The sequence below is a fragment of the Saccopteryx leptura genome, chromosome 1 (genome assembly GCF_036850995.1).
Source record: "Saccopteryx leptura isolate mSacLep1 chromosome 1, mSacLep1_pri_phased_curated, whole genome shotgun sequence".
NCBI lineage: Eukaryota > Metazoa > Chordata > Mammalia > Chiroptera > Emballonuridae > Saccopteryx > Saccopteryx leptura.
Window position 1 is genome coordinate 294,202,108 of NC_089503.1, and position 21,023 is coordinate 294,223,130.

The 21,023-nt window shown below is 41.2% G+C and overlaps 2 protein-coding genes across 8 annotated transcripts in view; one reads left to right on the forward strand and one right to left on the reverse strand.

The window, feature by feature from the left end:
- The window catches only part of TDG (thymine DNA glycosylase), a 30,671-nt gene extending 16,462 nt beyond the window's left edge, over positions 1 to 14,209 (reverse strand). For 2 of the 4 annotated variants that reach the window (XM_066356340.1, XM_066356322.1), the window contains exons 1-2: positions 14,077 to 14,199; positions 10,514 to 10,702 (exon numbers count right to left, since the gene is read on the reverse strand). In XM_066356340.1, coding sequence (XP_066212437.1) covers positions 10,514 to 10,587 — 74 coding nt within the window. In that variant the 5' untranslated portion in view covers positions 10,588 to 10,702; positions 14,077 to 14,199. Of the gene's footprint in view, positions 1 to 10,513; positions 10,703 to 12,385; positions 12,469 to 14,076 lie in introns of those variants that run through there. The other 2 variants (XM_066356330.1, XM_066356350.1) reach the window with 2 other exon arrangements.
- A 60-nt stretch (positions 14,210 to 14,269) lies between these two features.
- On the forward strand, positions 14,270 to 20,341 carry UQCC6 (ubiquinol-cytochrome c reductase complex assembly factor 6). Of its 4 annotated transcripts, none has more exons than XM_066356406.1 (3): positions 14,270 to 14,378; positions 17,979 to 18,157; positions 20,173 to 20,341. In XM_066356406.1, the coding sequence occupies exons 2-3, from the start codon at positions 18,050 to 18,052 to the stop codon at positions 20,266 to 20,268; spliced, it is 204 nt and encodes a 67-aa protein (XP_066212503.1). In that variant the 5' UTR covers positions 14,270 to 14,378; positions 17,979 to 18,049; the 3' UTR covers positions 20,269 to 20,341. The 4 variants fall into 4 exon arrangements, with proteins under 4 accessions (XP_066212503.1, XP_066212486.1, XP_066212496.1 ...); XM_066356389.1 differs by lacking the exon at positions 14,270 to 14,378 and adding an exon at positions 14,453 to 14,469; XM_066356399.1 differs by lacking the exon at positions 14,270 to 14,378 and adding an exon at positions 17,646 to 17,944 and having other exon boundaries at positions 18,036 to 18,157.
- The last annotated feature ends 682 nt before the right edge of the window (positions 20,342 to 21,023 follow it).

The window sequence follows — 21,023 nt, forward strand, 5'->3', positions numbered from 1 at the left end:
TCCTCCTCTCTTCTTCCTTCCTCTTCTATCTTTGCCTCCTCTACTACCACTCCCGACTGACCTAGGGAAAAATAAGAATAGGAATTCAGACAAGAATAATCCAGGAATTGTAGCAGCTCCCTTTAAAGAAAAGCTGGTTTCAGGTAGAAAGGAACCAATAATTGTGTATGTTACTTAGACTAGAATAGAATGAACCTAAATGAAAGATTTCCCTGATTTTATCTGGGACTTTGATGGGTTCAGAAAGAAATTTAAAATTTAACTGTTGGGGCCTGACCTGTGGTGGCGTAGTGGATAAAGCGTCAACCTGGAACACTGAGGTTGCCGGTTCAAAACCCTGGGCTTACCTGGTCAAGGCACATATAGGAGTTGATGCTTCCTGCTCCTCCCCCCCCTTCTCCCTCTCTCTCTCTGTCTCTCTCTCTCCTCTCTATAATGATTAAATAAAATCTTTAAAAAAAAAAGTAACTAAGTTACTAAATTATAAAAAAAAAAAAAAAAAAAATTAACTGTTGGAACATTTGATCCTGGCTATTCTGACTTATTCCAAATAATATTTTACTGGTTTCTAGGAGTCAAACAACAGAATTTAGCTCAAATTTCTGCAGCAATCATAATCGGGTCATCCTGTTTTAACTGTGGGAAGTCTGACACATGGCTCAGGATTGTAGAGCACCCAAGTAGGAGTCTTTTTATTGTAAAAAATATAAGAAGCTTAAAAAATTATAAGAAGCTGAAATGGGATTTAAAAAATATATATGTATTAAACACATAGTTGTACCAAAGACTATAGAAGGGCATTTCCCTTTCTCCTTAGTAACAATTAAGAAGAAATTAAAATTACCATTACAAAAGGAAATTGCTAAGGCTCTTGTAAATATTAGGGGCTACTTTATCTGTTCTTAATCCTACCCAACGAAGTTGTATCGGACTTCAGAGTAAAGCTTATGTATAAGTGGTAAGAATATGTAATCAACCAATGATTGTTAAATCAAAATTTGTCCCTTTCCAATGAGGGAATATATTAGGGGCAATATATATTTTGTTAATCAAGTTTGCCCCAGTTAACCTAGCAGGGTAAAATTTTCTTCAAACCAATGACTGCACACATATCTTCCAGAGGATAAAATGTATTTGAAAGGAAATCAAATACTGTACCAATTAAAAAAAAATTTTTTTAAAGAAATGTCCATGAAAAGGAAATAATCTTGAGACTAAAGGTTTGTTGCAGGACATTCCAATACAACTTTGGGCCTTTCTCAGTGCAGATATTGGCAAGATTTGCCAACATCCTTTAAGATCTTCAGCACTAGTAGCTGAAATTAAGACCATTATACTAGATTACTTCAAAAGGCATCTATAATTCTATGTACAAGCCCTTGTGATTCTTTCTAGCTTTTCAGTAAAACAGATTTACACAAAATCTCAAAGCTATAAGACAGTTATTCCCATTCTTTTTTTTTATTATAAATAAATTTTTATTTTAATGAGGTGACATCAATAAATCAGGGTACATATATTCCCAGACATTCTGTTGTTCCAAATCCACATAATCTATTACCAGCTATTGCTGTGCATTGACTATTTTTCAATGATAATAAAGTCATGTAATACCTGTTTGAGCATGTCTGTAAAATAAAAGGACAGGAATGCCTCTTTGCTTTCCCCTGGAAAGGTTACATGTTTAATTAGACAGTAACACCCCAGGAGAGTCCCAACTATTGTCTTAGATGCTAAAAGCTGATTTGAATAGTGCTGAATTTTCCAGAGATTGCACTCTAATTCAAGTCATAGATACTCCATTTTTCGCACGTACGGTTTTAAGGAGGAAAATAAGAAAAAAATATTCTGAACCAAATGATGTGTTAAAATATCAATATTTAATAAAATATACCACAATAATATTTCAACAATGTAAACTCAACAGCAGTATTAACAACCATTAGCACAGTTATTAACAAATGAGAAGAGACTTTAATGTTCAAATACTCTTCTAGTTGTCTGGGAACCCAAGGAACTCATCATCACTAGTGTCAGAATTTAAGAAGCTCATTTGTTCACAATCACTGGCATCACTTTCTTCGCTATTTTCATATACAATACCATCTTCAGGGCCATCTAATAAGGTGACCAATCGTCCTTCTTTAGGGAGGACAGTCCTTCTTTTGTAAGTTCTGTCCTCCCTCAAAAAGTGTCCTCTTATATATCCTCCTTTTTGATATTGGAAGACTAATCTGTAAATGTTCATATTCGATCGATGCAGAGTCAATCCATTGCATGTGATGTGACGTATCTATATCTAAATGAGTACTTTTTTCTTACAATTATTAAAAATTAAAAAGGCATGTAAGCATAATTACAATATAAAATATTACAAATGTTTTTATTATGCATTTATCATATTATAGTGTATTATTGTTGCAATGAATAAAATGTTTCTTTTATTTATGATAGTATTTTCTTCAATTTATTTTTGTCCTCCTTTTCATTGTAAAAAAGATGATCACCTTGCCTGACCAGGCAGTGGTGCAGTGGATAGAGCGTCGGACTGGGATGCGGAAGGACCCAGGTTTGAGACCCCGAGGTCGCCAGTTTGAGCGCGGGCTCATCTGGTTTGAGCAAAGCTCACCAGCTTGGACCCAAGGTTGCTGGCTCGAGCAAGGGGTCACTCAGTCTACTGAAGGCCCACGGTCAAGGCACATATGAAAAAGCAATCAATGAACAACTAAGGTGCCGCAATGTGCAACAAAAAACTAATGACTGATGCTTCTCATCTCTCCATTCCTGTCTGTCTGTCCCTATCTATCCCTCTCTCTGACTCTCTCTCTCTCTGTCTCTGTAAAAAACAAAAACAAAAAAAAAGGTTGATCACCTTACATCTAAGACATTGCTAATGCCACATTTTCTGAATGACTGTACCACAGTTTTATTCTTCACTGACTGCCATGATGTTTTCACCCATTCACAAACTCGAGTGATAGTAGGTCTCCTCATTCATCCAGTTAATGACAGAGCATGATTACCAGCAGCCATCTATTTGTTCCACTCTTCTCACACAAAGACTTTAAGCAGTTTGTTGATGGAAACATCGAGAGGTTGCAACTGGCTAGTAATACCCCCAGGAATTACAGCTAAATGAGTCTTCACTTCTTTAAAGTTTTTTTTTTTTGGTGGTTTTGCTAATATGTGTTCTAAACTGGTCAAGCACTAATAGGGCAGCAAGTGCCATCAGCACTTCACACAGAGCTCCAGCAGCTGCAGCGCGGCCCTCCACTGCTGCAGCGCGCCTCTCACGTCTGCCAGCGATGATGCCCAATGAATGCGCCCACACAACATTGCTTGCCGTTCCCCCTCCTGCGCTGAATGCAACTGTGGAAACCGGAACCAGGAGATCACTCAGAAGATGCAGGATTCCGCACGCTGCCGTGGCAGGGACGGGGATGGTTAAGCTCCCGCTGGCGCTCATTCTATATATATTTTCCAGCACTGCGCCCCACAGCAGCTAAATAAAATGAACATTCGCTCCATAAGACGCATGAGCATTTCCCCCTCCGTTTGGGGGGGGGAGGAAGTGTGTCTTATGGAGCGAAAAATATGGTACTTGATGCTCTAGGACAAGCTCTGATTCTCCATCTTTAGTGAAATACTTGGGATATCTCACACTTAAAAACTGGCTACTAATTAACCCAGAAAACTCAGAGGACTCCCATCTTTCAAAAACAAAGCAGCTTAAAGGATTTCTCAGTTTGATTGGATATTGTCTCAATTAGGTTCCAAGTTTTTATTACTAAACTCAAGTTTACATAAAGAACATAGAGAGCATCATAGACCTATAAAATGTTATAGTCAGCAACGTGATTTCAGTAGCAAAAGGGCTCCCTCCCTGGATAAGAGCTATCTCTACTACAGACATGGAATGTAAACAAGCAAAAGAAATAGTTATAGACTCCTTTCTTTATTGTATAGATTCCCATTCAGGCATGATTCACACTAAGCCTTCTACTGGGAAAGCAGCATGTCATGCTATTTCTCACCTCTTAGAGTCCATCTCCATTCCTGGCTGCCCTGAAGTAGTTAAAACAGACAATGGCCCTTACAATACTTCTAAGACATTCTAAATAGCTTTACAAAACTAGAATATTAAAAATGTTACAGGTATCCCTTATAATCCAACAGGATAGGCCTGTATTGAACGTGCTCGTTTTACTTTAAAAACCTATCTTAACAAACAAAAATGGGGGGAGTCAGGAGGAGAGACTCACCCCACAAGAACAATTATATAAGGCTTTTTATACTCTTAATTTTTTGAACATTTCCTCCCTGGACTTACTGCAGCCAGGCGGCATTTTATACCAGCCGAGCAATGGCCTAAGCCTCTCAGGTTGTACCGGGATATTGGCTGGCCCAGAGTGGCAGAATCCAGTCAAATCACTAAACTGGGGGCAAGGGTATGTTCCAATTTTGTCATTAACAGGTCCTCTTTGAATACCAGCAAGGAAAGAGGAATGTGAAGCCTCATCATGAACAGGCATTAGCCCCTAGAAAGCAACCTGGTTCCAGAGATCCAGAAGCTGATATTGAATCCATCTCTGGAAATGAACCCCCAAAAAAGAAGGACACCTAACTTGCTCCCAAGCACTCAGGAAGCACCTGACATCACCTGGGAACCTTTGAAACATCTAAGCAGGTGTGCTAAAGAACTTGTACAAAATACAGAAATGCCTGTAAATCCTTAAACCTGTTTCTATGCTTGCTCTTTACCTTCCACAACCACCACCTAACCTGTCTGTTAAGTCAAGACTGAAACAAAAAAGGTCCTGACCTGCTGTTGATAAAGTGTCACCCTGGAATGCAAAAAAGGGGGAGATGTAGGGAATCACCCATCTAACCTTGAACTCTCTATGACTCTGACTGGGGAACTTTAGTTAAAAGCCCTGAGTGACTGTCTCTTGGATGCAGATACCAAGAAACTTTGTGTGCAGGCACAAAGGAATACATGTAAAAGGGCTTTAGAAAATTAGCCTAGAGGTTTCAGATTGCCCCTTCCTTAGCGCTTATTAATTAGCAAAAAAAAAAAAAAAAAAAATGTACTGACCCAAATCAGCCCTTTTTCCATGTAGGCATAATGGCCATTTGTCATTCTTTCCCATTATCCCCTGGTCTCTTGTAATCCTGTTACCTTTGTTCTGCTTTTGATCAATAAAAGCTTAGGGAGAAGGAAATTCAGGAGGTCTTCTTTGCCTCTCTTGGCAGGCTACCCCCTCTTCCTCTTGACATAAAAAAAAAATTTATTACTTTAATTATATTGTTCTCAAATTATGTAAAAAAATAGACGATACAATGATTTAGGAAACATTAACAGAAGAAGATACTATGCAGCTCTTAAAAATTAAGTGTACTGATATTTTCTGTAAAAGCACATAAACTTTTAATAAATCTTTTTTAAAGTGGTAGGAAAGAATACAAATAGTATTGTAAACTAAGGCTACACATAAGGAGAATACGTTGCCAAGGACTAGAACTTAAAATGAAAAATGATGGAGTGGTGAAGTGCCTAAATTGTGCCCAGCATAAAGTGAAATGTCCTCTCCTTTCACATCTTTCTTTAATATTATTCGTAGCTGTTTCTTTTTTATTTTTTATTTTTTTTTAGGTGAGGGGGGGGAGGCAGTGAGGCAGACTTCTGCATGTGCCCCAGCCAGGGTCCACCTGGCAACCACATCTGGGGCTGATGCTCGAGTACCAAGCCATTTTCAGTGCCTGTGGTTGACACACAGACCAGCTGAGCCATCCTCAGCACCTGGGGCCATGCTCAAACCAATCAAGCCTATAGCTGTGGAAGTAGAAGAGGGAGACAAGCAGATGGTCACTTCTCCTGTGTGCCCTGACTGGGAATCAAACCTGGGACGTTCATACACCGGGCCGATGTTCCATCCACTGAGTCACTGGACAGGACCATGCTCTTTTCATAAATTGTCAAAACTCTGGTTGATCAATGTTTATGATTTAAATATTCTAATGAGGAGTTGGGTAAGCTAGGCTACAGTGTGAGATCATGTGCAGTTTATCTTCTGCAAATTCTAGCAAAATTAACTATAACTTTTGGTTGTGGCCTGTGGCCGTTTCTGAGAGGCTAACAGCTCCTTTCAGCTGGAATATATAAAAGTAAAGACATGCGGTCATGATAAATGAGTAGCCAAAAGAATGCACGAAGCCTCTTCTTACTCTGACCCACTGTCAGGAAGGCAGCCTCCTGTCCGCCCTCCCCATGGTCCTTGCTACCACTTTCCAAGTTTCACAGATGTGTTCCATTTTCAATACTTCACAAAAACCCAAACTTAAAACTCATAAATTAGGGAGACCCCACTCACATTAGAAAAGGATTCTTTTTTTTTTTTCCTTTTACAAAGACAGAGAGAGAGTCAGAGAGAGGGATAGATAGGGACAGATAGACAGGAACGGAGAGAGATGAGAAGCATCAAACACTAGTTTTTCGTTGCGACACCTTAGTTCATTGATTGCTTTCTCATGTGTGCCTTGACCATGGGGCTACAGCAGACCGAGAAACCCCTTGCTTGAGCCAGTGACCTTGGGTCCAAGCTGGTGAGCTTTTGCTCAAACCAGATGAGCCCGCGCTCAAGCTGGCGACCTTGGGGTCTCGAACCTGGGTCCTCCACATCCTCGTCTAATGCTCTATCCACTGCGCCACTGCCTAGTCAGGCTAGACAAGGATTCTAAACTTTAAAAAATAAAATTCCAAAATGTGGCTTCCTTAGCGTATTTAGGGGTCATAAGGGATCTTTAGAAATTCTGGGGCTCAGAAATCGAAAATTAATTTCAAAATCAGTTGACTGATGTGAAAAATAATGAAGAAAAATATCTAGAGTTTTATTTTATATATCAATTTTGAAAGAAATCTAGAATTTATCTATAATATTGACATGTCCCTAAATCTTCTAAAGATGATCTCTGGCACTTTATGGTAAGTTAAATGAGAGCAGAAATAAAAAAATAAAGCTATGGAAAACAGAATGTGGAAGTTCTGAGGTAACATATTGTCTTAATATTAAATTTAGCCTGATCATCTTACAGCTTCCTAACAACAAACAAAAAGAAAGGGGGGGGGGCCTGGCCGGTTGGCTCAGTGGTAGAGCGTCAGCCTGGCGTGCAGAAGTCCTGGGTTCGATTCCCGGCCAGGGCACACAGGAGAAGCGCCCATCTGCTTCTCCACCCCTCCCCCTCTCCTTCCTCTCTGTCTCTCTCTTCCCCTCCCGCAGCCGAGGCTCCACTGGAGCAAAGATGGCCCGGGCACTGGGGATGGCTCCTCGGGCAGAGTAGCGACGCCCAGGATGGGCAGAGCATCGCCCCCTGGTGGGCAGAGCATTGCCCCCTGGTGGGCATGCCGGGTGGATCCCGGTCGGGCGCATGCGGGAGTCTGTGTCTCCCCGTTTCCAGCTTCAGAAAAAAACAAAAAAAAAAAGAAAGGGGGAATTACACATTCTCATTACTTGGCATAAGAAAAAAACGACAGCTGTACAAAAACCTTTATGAACCTGAATGCTAGGAAACAAAAGAGTTCTGACTAATTTCATTTTTTCTAATAATAGTTAAATTTGTAAGCAGCATGAACTTTTTTTATCTTTAATATAAAAATACTTCTTAAATACAATGGTTGTATTTATATGTGGTAACTGCCACTTCATAAGCCAGAATCCTGCAATGTTTCTTAACAATAATTGTCTCTGTACAAGAGGAAAGGCTACAAAAGAGCACTTAAAAAATGTTAAGTCAGCCTGACCTGTGGTGGCGCAGTGGATAAAGTGTCAACCTGGAAACGCTGAGGTTGCTGGTTCAAAACCCTGGGCTTGCCTGGTCAAGGCACATATGGAGGTTGGTGCTTTCTGCTCCTCCCCCCTTCTCTCTCTCTCTCTCTCTCTCCCCTCTCTATAATGAATAAATAAAATCTTTAAAAAAAAAAGTTAAGTCATTCATTCCTGCAGAAGCTTACTTCCTTCACCATGAAAATAAGAGGTGCGTTCGGGAATTTCTACACTTAAGAAGAATGTGTAGAAAATAGAGCCAAATTTATCCAGACCCTAGACCAGGCGTGGCCAACAGTTTTTGCCCCGGGTTGGACAAAATATTAAAATTAAAAAATGTTAAATACAAAAACAATTCGCTTAAGTAAAGTTTTATTATGTAATTTGTTTATGATTAAATGTAAGTAATTTAGTACAACAAATTAACAAAAAAACTAATGTGATGTGTTGAGGCGCTTTGCTTCGCCTATTATTTTTTTAATATCTGGCTCTAAACTTGTAGCTATTCATTTTTTTTTAAAACTTTTTTTTTTTAGATTTTTTTATTCATTTTTTAGAGAGAGGAAACAGAGAGAAAGAGAGACAGAGAGAGAGAGAAGGGGGGAGGAGCAGAAAGCATCAACTCCCATATGTGCCTTGACCAGGCGAGACTGGGGTTTTTGAACCAGCAACCTCAGCGGTTCCAGGTCAACGCTTTTACCCACTGCACCACCACAGGTCAGGCTGTAGTAGCTATTCTTAACACAGCCCCCAAATGTAAATCATTCAATCTTGATCTTGTTGTACTTTTATTTAGGTTCATTAAAGGAAAAGTTTGTTCACAAATATCAGTTGAGCTGAAGATTACTGAAGATATCGTAGTTTATGTATAACAATTTAAAAAGTACCACTGACTTCATTTCCACGGTGTGTCGTGTTGAGAATATTAAAAATTTAATCGCGGACCATATGTTGGCCATGCCTGGTCTAGACGTACTCCCAAATTTTCATTTTTATTTTCTATAACTCCCTGACCTCAAACTTACAAGTATGAAGGGGGGTGAACACACGATACGGTATACAGAGAGCTGCTGTAGAACTGGGCACCTGTAACCTGTGCAGTCACGTTAACCAGCTCTCCGAACATACACACGTGCATGTACACACACACACACACATGCACGCACACATAGCTGACTGAGGAGTCCAATTAACTCAGTCAGATTTTGCTGTATTTCAAAAACCTAACTCTAAAAAAAACAACTCTAATCTCTTCAATCCACAATTAATTTTCGCTATTTTAAAGATTTAAGTTGCTCTTTATAAATATACTTGTCTAAATTCCTTCAGGCTACTACAGCAAATGCCATACCCTGGGTGGATAATTAACAACAAACATTTCTTTCTCACAGTTCCGGAGGTTGGAAAGTTCACTTTCAAGGCGCCGGTGACTCAAGTGTCTGGCGAGGGCCTGCTTCTGGGTTCACAGAGGGCCGCCTTCTCCATGTATCTTACAGGACAGTGTGTGTGTGTGTGTGTGTGTGTGTGTGTGTGTGTGTGTGTGTGTGTGTGAGAGAGAGTGACAGATCTCTCTTGGACTTCTTTCAGATCCCATTTAGGAGGGCTCTGCCCTCATGACCTAATCACCTCCAAGGCGCCCCCCCCCCCCAATACATTCACATTGGAGGTTAGGTTTCAACATTTGAGTTTTGGAAGGACACAAACATTCACTCTATAGCAACATTTTATCATCTTCATTTATACAAGCATATACAACACTGAATACTTACAAAAATAACAATGCTAAATAATCCAAATGTTCAAAAAAAAGGATAGCTATGTAAATTATGACGGAATACCGTTATATCTATTTAAATACTACATTCAATATTGCTTAAGTCAGCGGTTCTCAACCTGTGGGTCACGACCCCGGCGGGGGGGGGGGTGTCGAACGACCAAAACACAGGGGTCACCTAAAGACATCGGAAAATACATATTTTGCTGCTACGGTCTGCAGCAGCGCTATTCAGCTTGAACACACACCGTTATGGACGTGCGTTCCAAACTGAATGCCTGCGGTCATGCGCAGACGTGACTGCATCATCCGTCGGGGCCTAAGGGGCAGGGGGCTCCACAGTCCATAGCAGCGCACTACGTGTTTCCGACGCTTGCTGACGTCACCAGTGGGCGGGTGCAGGAGAGGCAATGAGAATACATAATGCATATCAGGTATTTACATTCCAAATCATAACTGTAGCAAAATTACAGTTATGAAGTAGCCACCAAAATTATTTTTTGGTTTGGGGTCACCGCAACATGAGGAACTGTATTGTGGGGTCACGGCATTAGAAAAGTTGAGAACCACTGGCTTAAGTGGATGTGTATATATTCACTATGCATTACTGGCTACTTGCTGTGCAGTTTACCAGAAACTGTAAACACAAACATAAAGAATAAGCCAGAGTCCCCAGTTCGTTTAACTACTCCTCTTATAGTAGGATTTCAAGTTTGGTGCTCAGAAGCAAACAAAATAAAAATACTTCAACTATAGCCTCATCATCCTGAAACTGTGCAGGGCTATCAACTTCCTCATTCTGGAGACATATTACAGAACCCAATACTTCAGTTTTACTGGCACTTGCAAAATACTGTTGATTCATGCTGAGTTCACCATCAATGAAAACTGCCCCCATATTTTTTTAATCACCTCTTACCATCTCACACTCATATTCATTTTTCCACACCTAAGCAAAGGATTGTGCCTCTTTTGTAAAAGATGATTCACCATTCCAGCCAGGTGGGATTGATCCGGATTCTGATTCAACCCATCAATCCCACAAGCCTGTTCCAGAGTCAGGTCACAAATTTTATCATTTCATCAGCATGCTGAAGTTGTCAAACTTCTGAAAAGAACAGTGGGGTAAAGCTACATGGCACATCAGTGTAGACCTCTCTTCAGCCTGGCCTTGACTCTCTCACTAGTAAACCAGTTTTGATTTCAATTAATCAGACTGCTATCAGTCCATCTTTACTGTGCCCCCCCGACACACACACAAAAGGGGTACAGCACAGTTAGGGAGGCAGGCTCGGAAGCCACATTGCCTGGGCTCTAATTTCAGCTCTGCCATTTACTAGCTCTGCAGGCAACTTCTGAAACCTCTTTATGTCCCAGATTCCACATCTGCAAAATGGAAATAGTTGCACCTAATTCACTGGTTATGAAGATTAATTAGTTAACACATGTGAAACACTTAAAACAGTGCCTTGTATATAATAAATTTGCCATGACAATAATAAAAACAGCAGGAGATAATTTTTTAGGTACCTCATGCTATCATCCTCCTGATGTTGTCTAGTCTAGTATCATTATCTAAAAGGGAATGACAGCTTGGTAGATCTTATTTTTTTCTGAACTTACTATAGCCTAATGGTCACTGCTTCCTTTTAAATATGCTCAATAATGACTGACAAGTAAATTTTTTTTGTTTCATTATTCAGTGAGAGGAGCAGAGGCAGAGAGATCCTGACCCTTGTCCACCCAGCAAGCCCACTAGGGGGCAATGCTCTGCCCATTTGGGGCCTTGCTCCTTTGCTCAGCAAGAGAGCCTGAGGCAGAGGCCAACTAGCTCCAATCAAGCCATGGCTGCAGGAGAGGAAGAGAGAGAGAGAGAGAGAGAGAGAGAGAGAGAGAGAGAAACAACAGGGGGAGGGGTGGAGAAGCAGATGGGTGCTTCTCCTGTGTGCTCTGATGGGGAATCGAACCCAGGACATCCACATGCCAGGCTGACGCTCTACCACTGAGTCAACTGGCCAGGGCCTGAGAAGTAAATATTTTGTTTAGGATCGAAGTCCAAAATTAAGAGGGCAGATTCCACTGAAAGACTCTGTCTGGAAAAATGGACCCATGTATTTATTTTTGGGCTTAGGCTCCTCTACTGTTGTCTACAAATTCTTAAAATCTGCTGTAATCTGGCCTCTCACTTGAAATCCAACTCATCCAGGCCAGGAAATATGATTTCTGCTAGAGCAGCTACAAGTTTTCTTAAATGCCCTCACTGACCTTAGCTTTAAATTTCTTACATTCATTCCCCCATTTCCAGTCTGCAATCATTTTTCTTAACATAGGAAATGAAAAATCAAAATCAGAACTAAGTGCTTATGTTTCCGTCACTATTAACACCATGCCAGTAAATTAGGCAGAAAAAAACAAATCTTTCTTGACTTCCTCGTTGTCCACACTTAACTAAAAAAGTTCTTCTTGCTCTCTTAACACTTCTAGAATGCTTGGTCTCATCTGAGAGTTAATCTTTCTTGTCTGTATTCTCAGTGGTCCACGTCACACTTTTCCAGTCATTTTTGATTTGGCATCCTATTTTCATCTTTGGTAAATGCCCTTTTCATGATTCATCTCATTAGAAACATACTGGCTCTCTTCCTCTTTTTTTCCTTTGGTTAGGCTGTAAGTTACTTGTTAGGACTCTTGAACTATCTATCTTCTCTTTTATAAAGAGTCTATATCCATGGAATTTTTTTCTTTGAATATTTTGAAGTTAATCTTCCCAAATAAAAAGCAAACTCATTATTACCCAGCATTCTGTTCCATTCCTTGATTAGCACAAAGTAATGGTGACCGAGAACCACTTCTACAGGATTATCTGGGTGTCATTTCAGAACTCCCAAGGATAAACTCTGTCAGTATTTAATGCAGAAGTCTCCATACGTATTTCCTGAGGTTAAAGTTCTACAAGTCAAAACACAAAAATGGTCTATAACCCTATGGATTACGTGAAGACAGAATATAAGTTAGTTTTGAGCTAAATATTGTACCAGAGACCATTTACTTTGCTTTATAAGACACTGAATAAGGTCTTGTAACACGTAATTCATTTGATGGTAGGCTTTACCTAAGTTTCAATTCTGATCTGAAGTAAGATCGCAAAGGAGTGAGTAATTTCCACAAGTTCTGGCGAATTCTTTTCTCTGTAAAGTTCTTCTGGGAAAGAACTGGTGTATTTTATTCAGGATTTGATCCACAAATCAGGATAAAAATTTCCACCTTATCTACAGTTATCTCCTTTCCTAAACTCTAAGACTATTTTGGTTACTTAACCCCTTCCACAAAACACAGATTGACAGCATGTCAGAACTGGATTGCAGAGATGCCCTATTTTACAGACATGAACAGATTCGCAGAAGTGAAGTGTCTCACATAAGTTCAGACCCATTAGCCACTCAAAAGAATCAGGATAATCCTTCATTGGTCTAATACTTATTTTATTTCACTACAGAGCACCACTTTATAAAAAAGACCCTGTTATTTACCACATCTAATTACTTTTTTATTCCATTTTCTGCCAGTTCCTCAAAATCTCTGCTTTTGCAATAGGTTTTCTTCACGGGTCTAACACTCCCCAAAGGACATATTAAAAGTAGACTCTTAAGGCCTAACCAGGCAGTGGCACTGTGGATAGAGTGTTAGCCTGGGGTGCTGAGGACCCAGGTTCAAAACCCTGAGGTCCCTGGGGGAGGGGGGTGTCTCTGGCTTGAGCCTGAGATCAAAGACATGACCCCATGGTGTCGCTGGCTTGAGCAAGGGTCACTAGCTCTGCTGGAGCACCTTCCCCACCCCTCCTCAAGGCACATGAGAAAGTAATCAATGAATTGAGACGCCACAACAAAGAATTGATGCTTTTCATCTCTCTCGTTCCTGTCTGTCCGTCTGATTCTCTCTCAAAAAAAGAAAGAGAAAAAAGAAAAAGGAGACTCTTAAGTTCGTCCCTAAGACCACTAGAAGACATTTTTGGATGACTTCCTGGGAGTGTTATTCAGAGTCTCAGAATTCAAGAGCTCTAGGATAGCAATGCTGCCTACATTGTGGCCCCTAACGTTGCTTTTAGTAAACACAATAAACCTAACTCTAAAATGAAAACTCGTGAAGGGTTACAGTGATAATCCATGTTTTCAGCTCTTTGCATGATAATGAGGGGCAGCCAAGAGTGGCAACCAAAAATGTTAACAGGCGACTGCTGGGTGCTTACTAAAGCATTTCAAAGCCAGCTAGACACCGGAAGTGACAGAAGAGGGGTCCAAGTGCTCGAAACTCTGCGTCTGACCCGACCGGTTGAGGAGGGCCACAGCAGATCGCCAGTGCGCACGCGCGGTCCCGGCCTTTGTACTGGGGCCGGCCCTTCAAGACCCCTGCGTGCGTGCGCGCGCCCGCTGGCCAGCCCCGCCGCGAGGTGCGCGGGGGGAGGGGCGGCGCTCCGCCCGGCCTTACCTGCCGGCGTTTTCCGCTTCCATTACCGGCTGCTGCTCGCGCGAACGTCTGTTCCTGCCTGGCATGCGAGCGACTGGTCGCTGTACTATCCTGGCCTACGTACAGCGGTCGGACAATAACCAGAGACTTGGACACAATTGCTGGCAGAACTGGGGCAGCAACTAACGCTCAAGCTCCACCCCCACGGTTCTGGGTTCCCCCTCCTTCTAGTGAGGCCCCCCCAATTCGCGGGGCCCTTCTGTTTGTTCGGAGCCAAATCCCGAGGCTTGTGGGCGTCACGTGTGGCGGGGCAGCCCAATCAGGTCTGTTTCCATCTCGGTACCTCTGCTTGCCGCTTGGCCTTTCGGGAAGGGCGGAGGACAGAAAAGGTGGGAGGAGGAGCGCTCTGCTGACGTAAACTCTCGTCTCCCTCCAGCTGCTGGGTGGTGGGCGAGTGATTGGCGGTTGGTGGGGATGAATGAGGACGCTGTGTAGGTGTGGCTGTTATGCTTAGCAATAAGGATTATTCAGGCCTTTGGACCTAAAATTTCATCCTGATTAAAAACTTTTGTATTAATTATAAACCGTGATGGAGAAGAGTCTATGGCATCAAAAAAAATATGGGAGTTCAAGCCACACTATACCATCTTGGGCCTCAGTTTCCTAATCTGTAAATTGAGGTGATTGTAAAACTGCTTTGTAATATGTAAAACTTTACAGAAATCATTGTCTGCTTTACTTTGGATATGTAAAAATATTAATGTTTGAAGTCTATGATAGTAGATGTCATTCAGGCATCTTTATAACCTTCCAGACTACCCCTGCCTTTTTCTCAGTGGCTCTTAAGCAGGTAGTTTTTGCCTCATTAGTTTTCAAGTTGTCACTGGTGTTTGTACAGGGACTTAAGTAACTCTTAATGGACATACCTTTTTATTTTCTCTGGTTTGCATAATGAAAACATGGCTGCTGTATCAGTTACTTTTTCCTACTTAAGCTGTGGTAACAGATGACTCCAAAAACCCAGTGGTTTACAGCAACAAAGGTTTATTTCTCACTAATGTAACATGCAGGCTAGCAGATGACTGTGGCTCTGTGTTTCATGCGGTTTCTTCATTCTGGGCTCTAGGAAAGGGCTTTCACGAGTAAATACAGAATGATTAATTTATATTATGTTAGTTATTTAAAACAGTATTTTTAAACACTTCAGAACTTTTACAAATACTGTGACCCTTAGTAGGTACAACTCAGAACCTGACTCATGGTAGATATACATAAACCTTCACACTTGTTTTTTTCTTCTTTTTATAATGAAAAAATTTCCCCCATCAATGGGGGGGGGGGGAGAGGGAGAGAGAGAGAAAGAAGCATCGACTCACTGTTCTACTTAATTTCATTTAGTTCTATACTCCTTGACTGCTTTTCTTACATGCCCTGACCAGGGATCAAACTGGTGACCTTGGTGAGCTGGGAGGGGGTTTTATCCACTGAACCACCCCACCAGGGCTCTTCTTGTAATACAAGTACCTGACTTAAGCTTTAATTCCCAGGCATTAATTTTAAAGAGGCATCGACTTTATAAACTGGCTATCCAGAATATACACATTCACACACAAACACACAAAAAAAACCCAAAGAACCGTGCTGTCTCCCCCAACTGAGGCTCCTTTGTTTTAGGAATCTTGGTTGATTTCAATAAATGACCGTTTGGGCTACTTGTTGTTTTTTCCCTGTGTTTTAAATTTTCACTCTTTTGTTTTAAATTCACTGATAAAGAGTGAACTCTGAAACCGTAGGCCCCCATGTTGACTCCAATAAAAGCAAAACCACAGGCCTAGGCACATGAATGTGCTTGCTTTCTCTACCTGCAACCTCACTTTTAGGCCCCAGGTACGCTGTGTAATTTTTAGTTCTTCTACATAATAAACTTGGATCTTTTCAAAATTTCCTGATGGTTATTGCTGAAGGGTATGTTGCCATCGTAAGAACCATAAGGTTTGGTTCAGTCACAACTTCGGTTGTTGATAGGCTAAGACCAGTACAAAACAGTATCTATGGAATAGTTGTTAAGTTAATGAACAGCAGCATATCCTCCTTCCCTGTTCTTTTTTTTTTTTTAACAACCTAGGATCACAGTCTAGAAAAGTTTTAAAGGAAGTGGCTTGCCTCGCTGATATCAGAGAGAATTCTGGTGACTGGTCGTATGTGTAAAGAGCTGCAAACTTGAGTAAGGTTTTCATTTAGAAAGAGTTACCCTTAAAAAAAGAAAAAAGAAAAAGAAAGAGTTACCCTTGAGCAGCCAGGATCTGTCTCACTGTGGTTGCTGTGCCTCCTGGGTGTGCCAGCTCATAACCTCAGCAGATCAGGGGCCTCTGCTTAGTTCTGTTTTATGAAGAGTTGATTGGGAGAGTTGTTGGGGAACAGGACATTGAACTTAAGAGTGGTGAAGCAATCACCAAAGTGGCTCCTAGCCCATCAGGGTCTCTCTTACCACTCCGAATCTGTCTGGAAGACAAACTTGTTCTGCTGTGAGCATTGCTGGGGGAAACCTAGGAGAAATCTCCAATCTTTGCCAAATATGTCTTAACTTCAAAGAGACCTTGTATGATGGGACAACAAATGAAGGGCCAAGTTACTTCCCCTTGTTTCCCTTTTCCTCCCAATCTTCCTCTCCCTTTCAAGAACCTAGTAAGCTTGCTTACAGTGGTTGCCAGGGAGGCAGGCTCTGGGGAGGAATTAGAGGCACAAAGAAACTTTTTGGGTGTGAGAGATATCATTTTGATAGTAAGAATGGTTACACAGGTATACATGTATGTCAAACATCAAATCGTATGCTTTAAATATGTCAAATATACCTCCATACCTCCTTAAGTGTTTAAAAGTGAGTTTGTCATATTTATCGTATACACACAACCATAATCCTTCAGAATTGTCTTGCATTAACCTTTTGCTTAATAAAAATCAATCCATAACCAAAGTACAAACTAAAAATGCGTAATTAACTGTTGTTGACTTCAAGCACCTCTTTACCAGTAGCACCATAGCACAGGGTATAGCTGTGTCAGTGCACTGCTTCAGGTATCAAAGGATGCCGGCACAAGGACAGAGTGCTTTAAACTTCACTCAGTCCACAGTGACCTCACCTCACAAGTCTCCACACGCTTGTAAAAGGTAGTTAACACAAGCAATTTGTGTATGCCAAAGGACAAATGATGCAATAATCTGGCCAGGCCATGGCAGGGCTGCTGTTGTTTAGAGCATCAGCCCTCTGCACCAACAGTATAGGTTCCATCCCTGGTCAGGGCACAGACAGGAGACAACCTATGAATGCATAAATAGGCGGAACAACAAATTGATGTGTCTCTCTCTCCTCTCTCTTTAAAATAAGTCAATCAGCGAAAAATAATCTAGCCAGAGCGGAGCCCAAGGATAGACATCTGCTAGGGAAATCATACTATAGGGAGAGTTATAAGGGAGACAAAACCCTGGTCTGGGAAAGGTTTGGGAATCGGTTTTTAAAAAGTTCTGGTTCCAGCCCTAAGTCCCATGACGCGCAGTACTGCCTCCTCTTTCGCGTCCCGCGGGTCCCTGGCGCTGTAATTCCCTCTCTGTCCACTGGCAGTCTGCTGCGCCTCCTGCCTGCGTTCTGCCCGCGGTCGAGTGCGCAGGCTCTCTGCGGGACAGGTCGCCCTGGGCGCCTGTGGAGCCAGCGGGAGTATGGTCAGCAGTTCTCCGAGAGTTTAAAGGGGCACTGAGCTGCCTTTAAATTCTGAAGGCCCAACCTGGACGCTGAGAAACCTTTGAAGGCTGGTCTCAGGCCTGGAGGGGACCGCGCCCTCTTTGCGCCCTTTTGGTTGCATATACCGGGCTGCCGGGGTGGGAGAGAACACAGGTATTCTGACCCCCCTCCCCCAATTGTTTCCCAGCCTGGTTTAGTTGTGAGCTGGAAACCTTCAAACACCGCCTGCTTCCTCCGCGCCCAGCCAGCCGGCTCATCATGCCCGCGGGCGTGACCTGGACCACCTACACGAAGATGGTCGCAGCTAGCCTTCTTGCCATGTTCGCGGGGTCCCAAGTGGTGCACAGGTACTACCGGCCGGACCTGGTAAGTGCAAGAGGGTCCTCGTTCCTAACTCTTGGACTACCCCATTTTCCCTACAGCAGCAAAAGTGATCTTAAAATGAAATCAGGACTACATCTGCTTTGAGCCTAAAAATTTATGATGACATTCAATTGCATTTAGAGCAGTGCCATGGGCTACTCTTACATAGACTTAGGCAGAAATCACACAGTCTTAAGGTCTTACACAGTCTGCACCTGCTTGCCACTGGCCTTACCTCATATCATTTCTTCCTGTTACCTCTGTTGCAGCCACACCAACTTCCTTGCTGTTTCTCACTCATCAAGCCTATTTCCTTCTCAAGGCCATGCTTTTTCTGTTTTTGGAATGCTTTTCTCCCAGATCTTGTCTTGGTTTCCTTCTCCAAAACTTCAAGTCTGTCTTCTAATAGTATCTCCTGCAGCAATGAGGGTCCATTGGACAGCTTCAAAATAATTGTTTGCAATTATTACTTTGTCTCTATTTGTTTTTTGTTTCCTCCACTAGAATGTAAGCTACACAAAAGAACTGTGCCACAGTAAGGTACCACTTTATAATCACTATGGTAGCTATTAATTAAAAATAAACAAAAACAAAAATAGCTAAGGACAGATGTTGGTGAAAATGTGGAGGAACAGAAACCCTCATACAGTGCTGTTAGCAATGTGAAAGGGTGTAGCTGCTGTAGAAAAGTTTGGCTGTTCCTCAAACAGTTAAATACAGAGTTACCATATGACCCAGCTATTCTGTTTCTAGGTTTAGACCCAAGAGAAGTGAAAACATATGTCCACACAAAAACTTGTACATAAATATTCATAAAAGTATTATTTATAAGGGCCAAAAAGTGGAAACAAGTCAAATTGTCCATCAACTGATAAATGAACATATAAAAGGTGGTATATCCCTATAATGGACTATTATTTGTTCCTAAAAAGGAAATGGAATACTTACATGTGACAACATGGATAAACCTTAAAAACATGCTAAGTGAAAGAAACTAGTCACAAAAGACTCCATATTGTATAATCCCATTTATATAACTGTCCAGAATAGACAAATCTATTGAGATAAAAAGTAGATTAAGGGTCATCTAGGGCGGTGGCTTGGAAGTGGGCAGGTTGTGTGGAAATAGGAGTGACTGGTGATGGGTATGAAGTTTCTCTTGGCCGTGCTGTTCTAAAATAAATCACACTGATGGATGCACAACTTTATGAATATACTAAAGGCCATTAAATTTATACTTTATTTGTGTGTTGTTGTTGTTTTTTACAGGACAGAGAGAGTCAGAGAGAGGGATAGATAGGGACAGACAGGAACAGAGAGAGATGAGAAGCATCAATCATCAGTTTTTTGTTGCGACACCTTAGTTGTTCATTGATTGCCTTCTCATATGTGCCTTGACCGCGGGCCTTCAGCAGACCGAGTAACCCCTTGCTCAAACCAGCGACCTTGGTTCCAAGCTGGTGAGCTTTTGCTCAAACCAGATGAGCCCATGCTCAAGCTGGCAACCTCGGGGTCTCAAACCTGGGTCCTCAGCATCCCAGTTCGATGCTCTATCCCCTGCGCCACTGCCTGGTCAGGCAAATTTATACTTTAAATAGGTGAATGGTATGTGGTATGTGAATTATTATCTCACTAAAGTGGTTATCAAAGAAAAGTCACCTTCTCAGGCATTTCCTGAAGGCAGTTTTATATTTTTTTGCTGTTTTATGCATGATGGAGAGTCAGTCAGTGGTGCAGGAATAAATTTCCAAACATGGAAAGCTTTATTCAAATTAATGATCTGTCAGTTGATAGTGATGCCGATTCTCACTCTGTGAGTCCTGTGGAACTTAAGATATAGCATGGATGGTAGAGTCATTAATACAGGGCTGGAAGGGGATTTAGATCAATCATTGGTTCTTATAATAAAGAAAAGTAGCAAGATACTTTTCTTCTTTTTAACTCTTTACTTGCTTTGAATTCTTTCAGGTCATATTTAATTATAGTCTAAAAGGCACTGGCATTTTTTTTTTTAATAGACAATACCTGAAATTCCACCAAAGCCTGGAGAGCTCAAAACGGAGCTGTTGGGACTGAAAGAAAGACAACACAAACCTCAAACTTCTCAGCAGTAGAAACCTCAAAATATGTACAACTCTGCCAAAACTCTGTGAATGATAAGTCTTAAATATATATTTTTGAAATATACTGTGTCTAACTACTTGTCCTTAAGCACCTAACACAGTGCTAATTGCAAGAGTGGGTGCACAGAGATTTTAACTGATACCTTGAGATTTATTTTTGGTTTCACCAATGTTTCTTGAAAACTGCCAAAACTTTATATCACTAGGTTCTTGAATATGGTTTAATAGATATTTAGTTGTGAATATCATGTGAGATAAAGTATTTGCAGTAACTCCTGCTCTTAATCATTCTTTGTTTTTTATGTATATATATGCACTCCTGTGTTTATTGCATATTAACCAAGGTACAAAAAGAACCCCAGATCTCCATTAATAGATGAATAGATAAGAAAGATGTTGTACATACACACGATGGAATATATTCAGCCATGCGAAAGGAGGATAGACATAGATAGACCTTGGGTACATTATACTAATGGGATAAGTCAAATGCAAAGACAAGTATTGTTATGATATTGTTTGTATGGAATTTTAAAAAGTCAAATCTGTAAAAAACAGTAAAATGGTGGTGAGCAGGGTATGAGGAATGGGGGATAAGAGTGATAGTGTTTAAGGGTACAAACTTGTAACAAGTAGTAAATAAGCCATAGAGATCTAATGCACAGTATAATGAGTCTAGACAAAAATATTGTATTATAATTATGTAACATGGTAAATACTGCTACAACAGCAATCATATTACACTA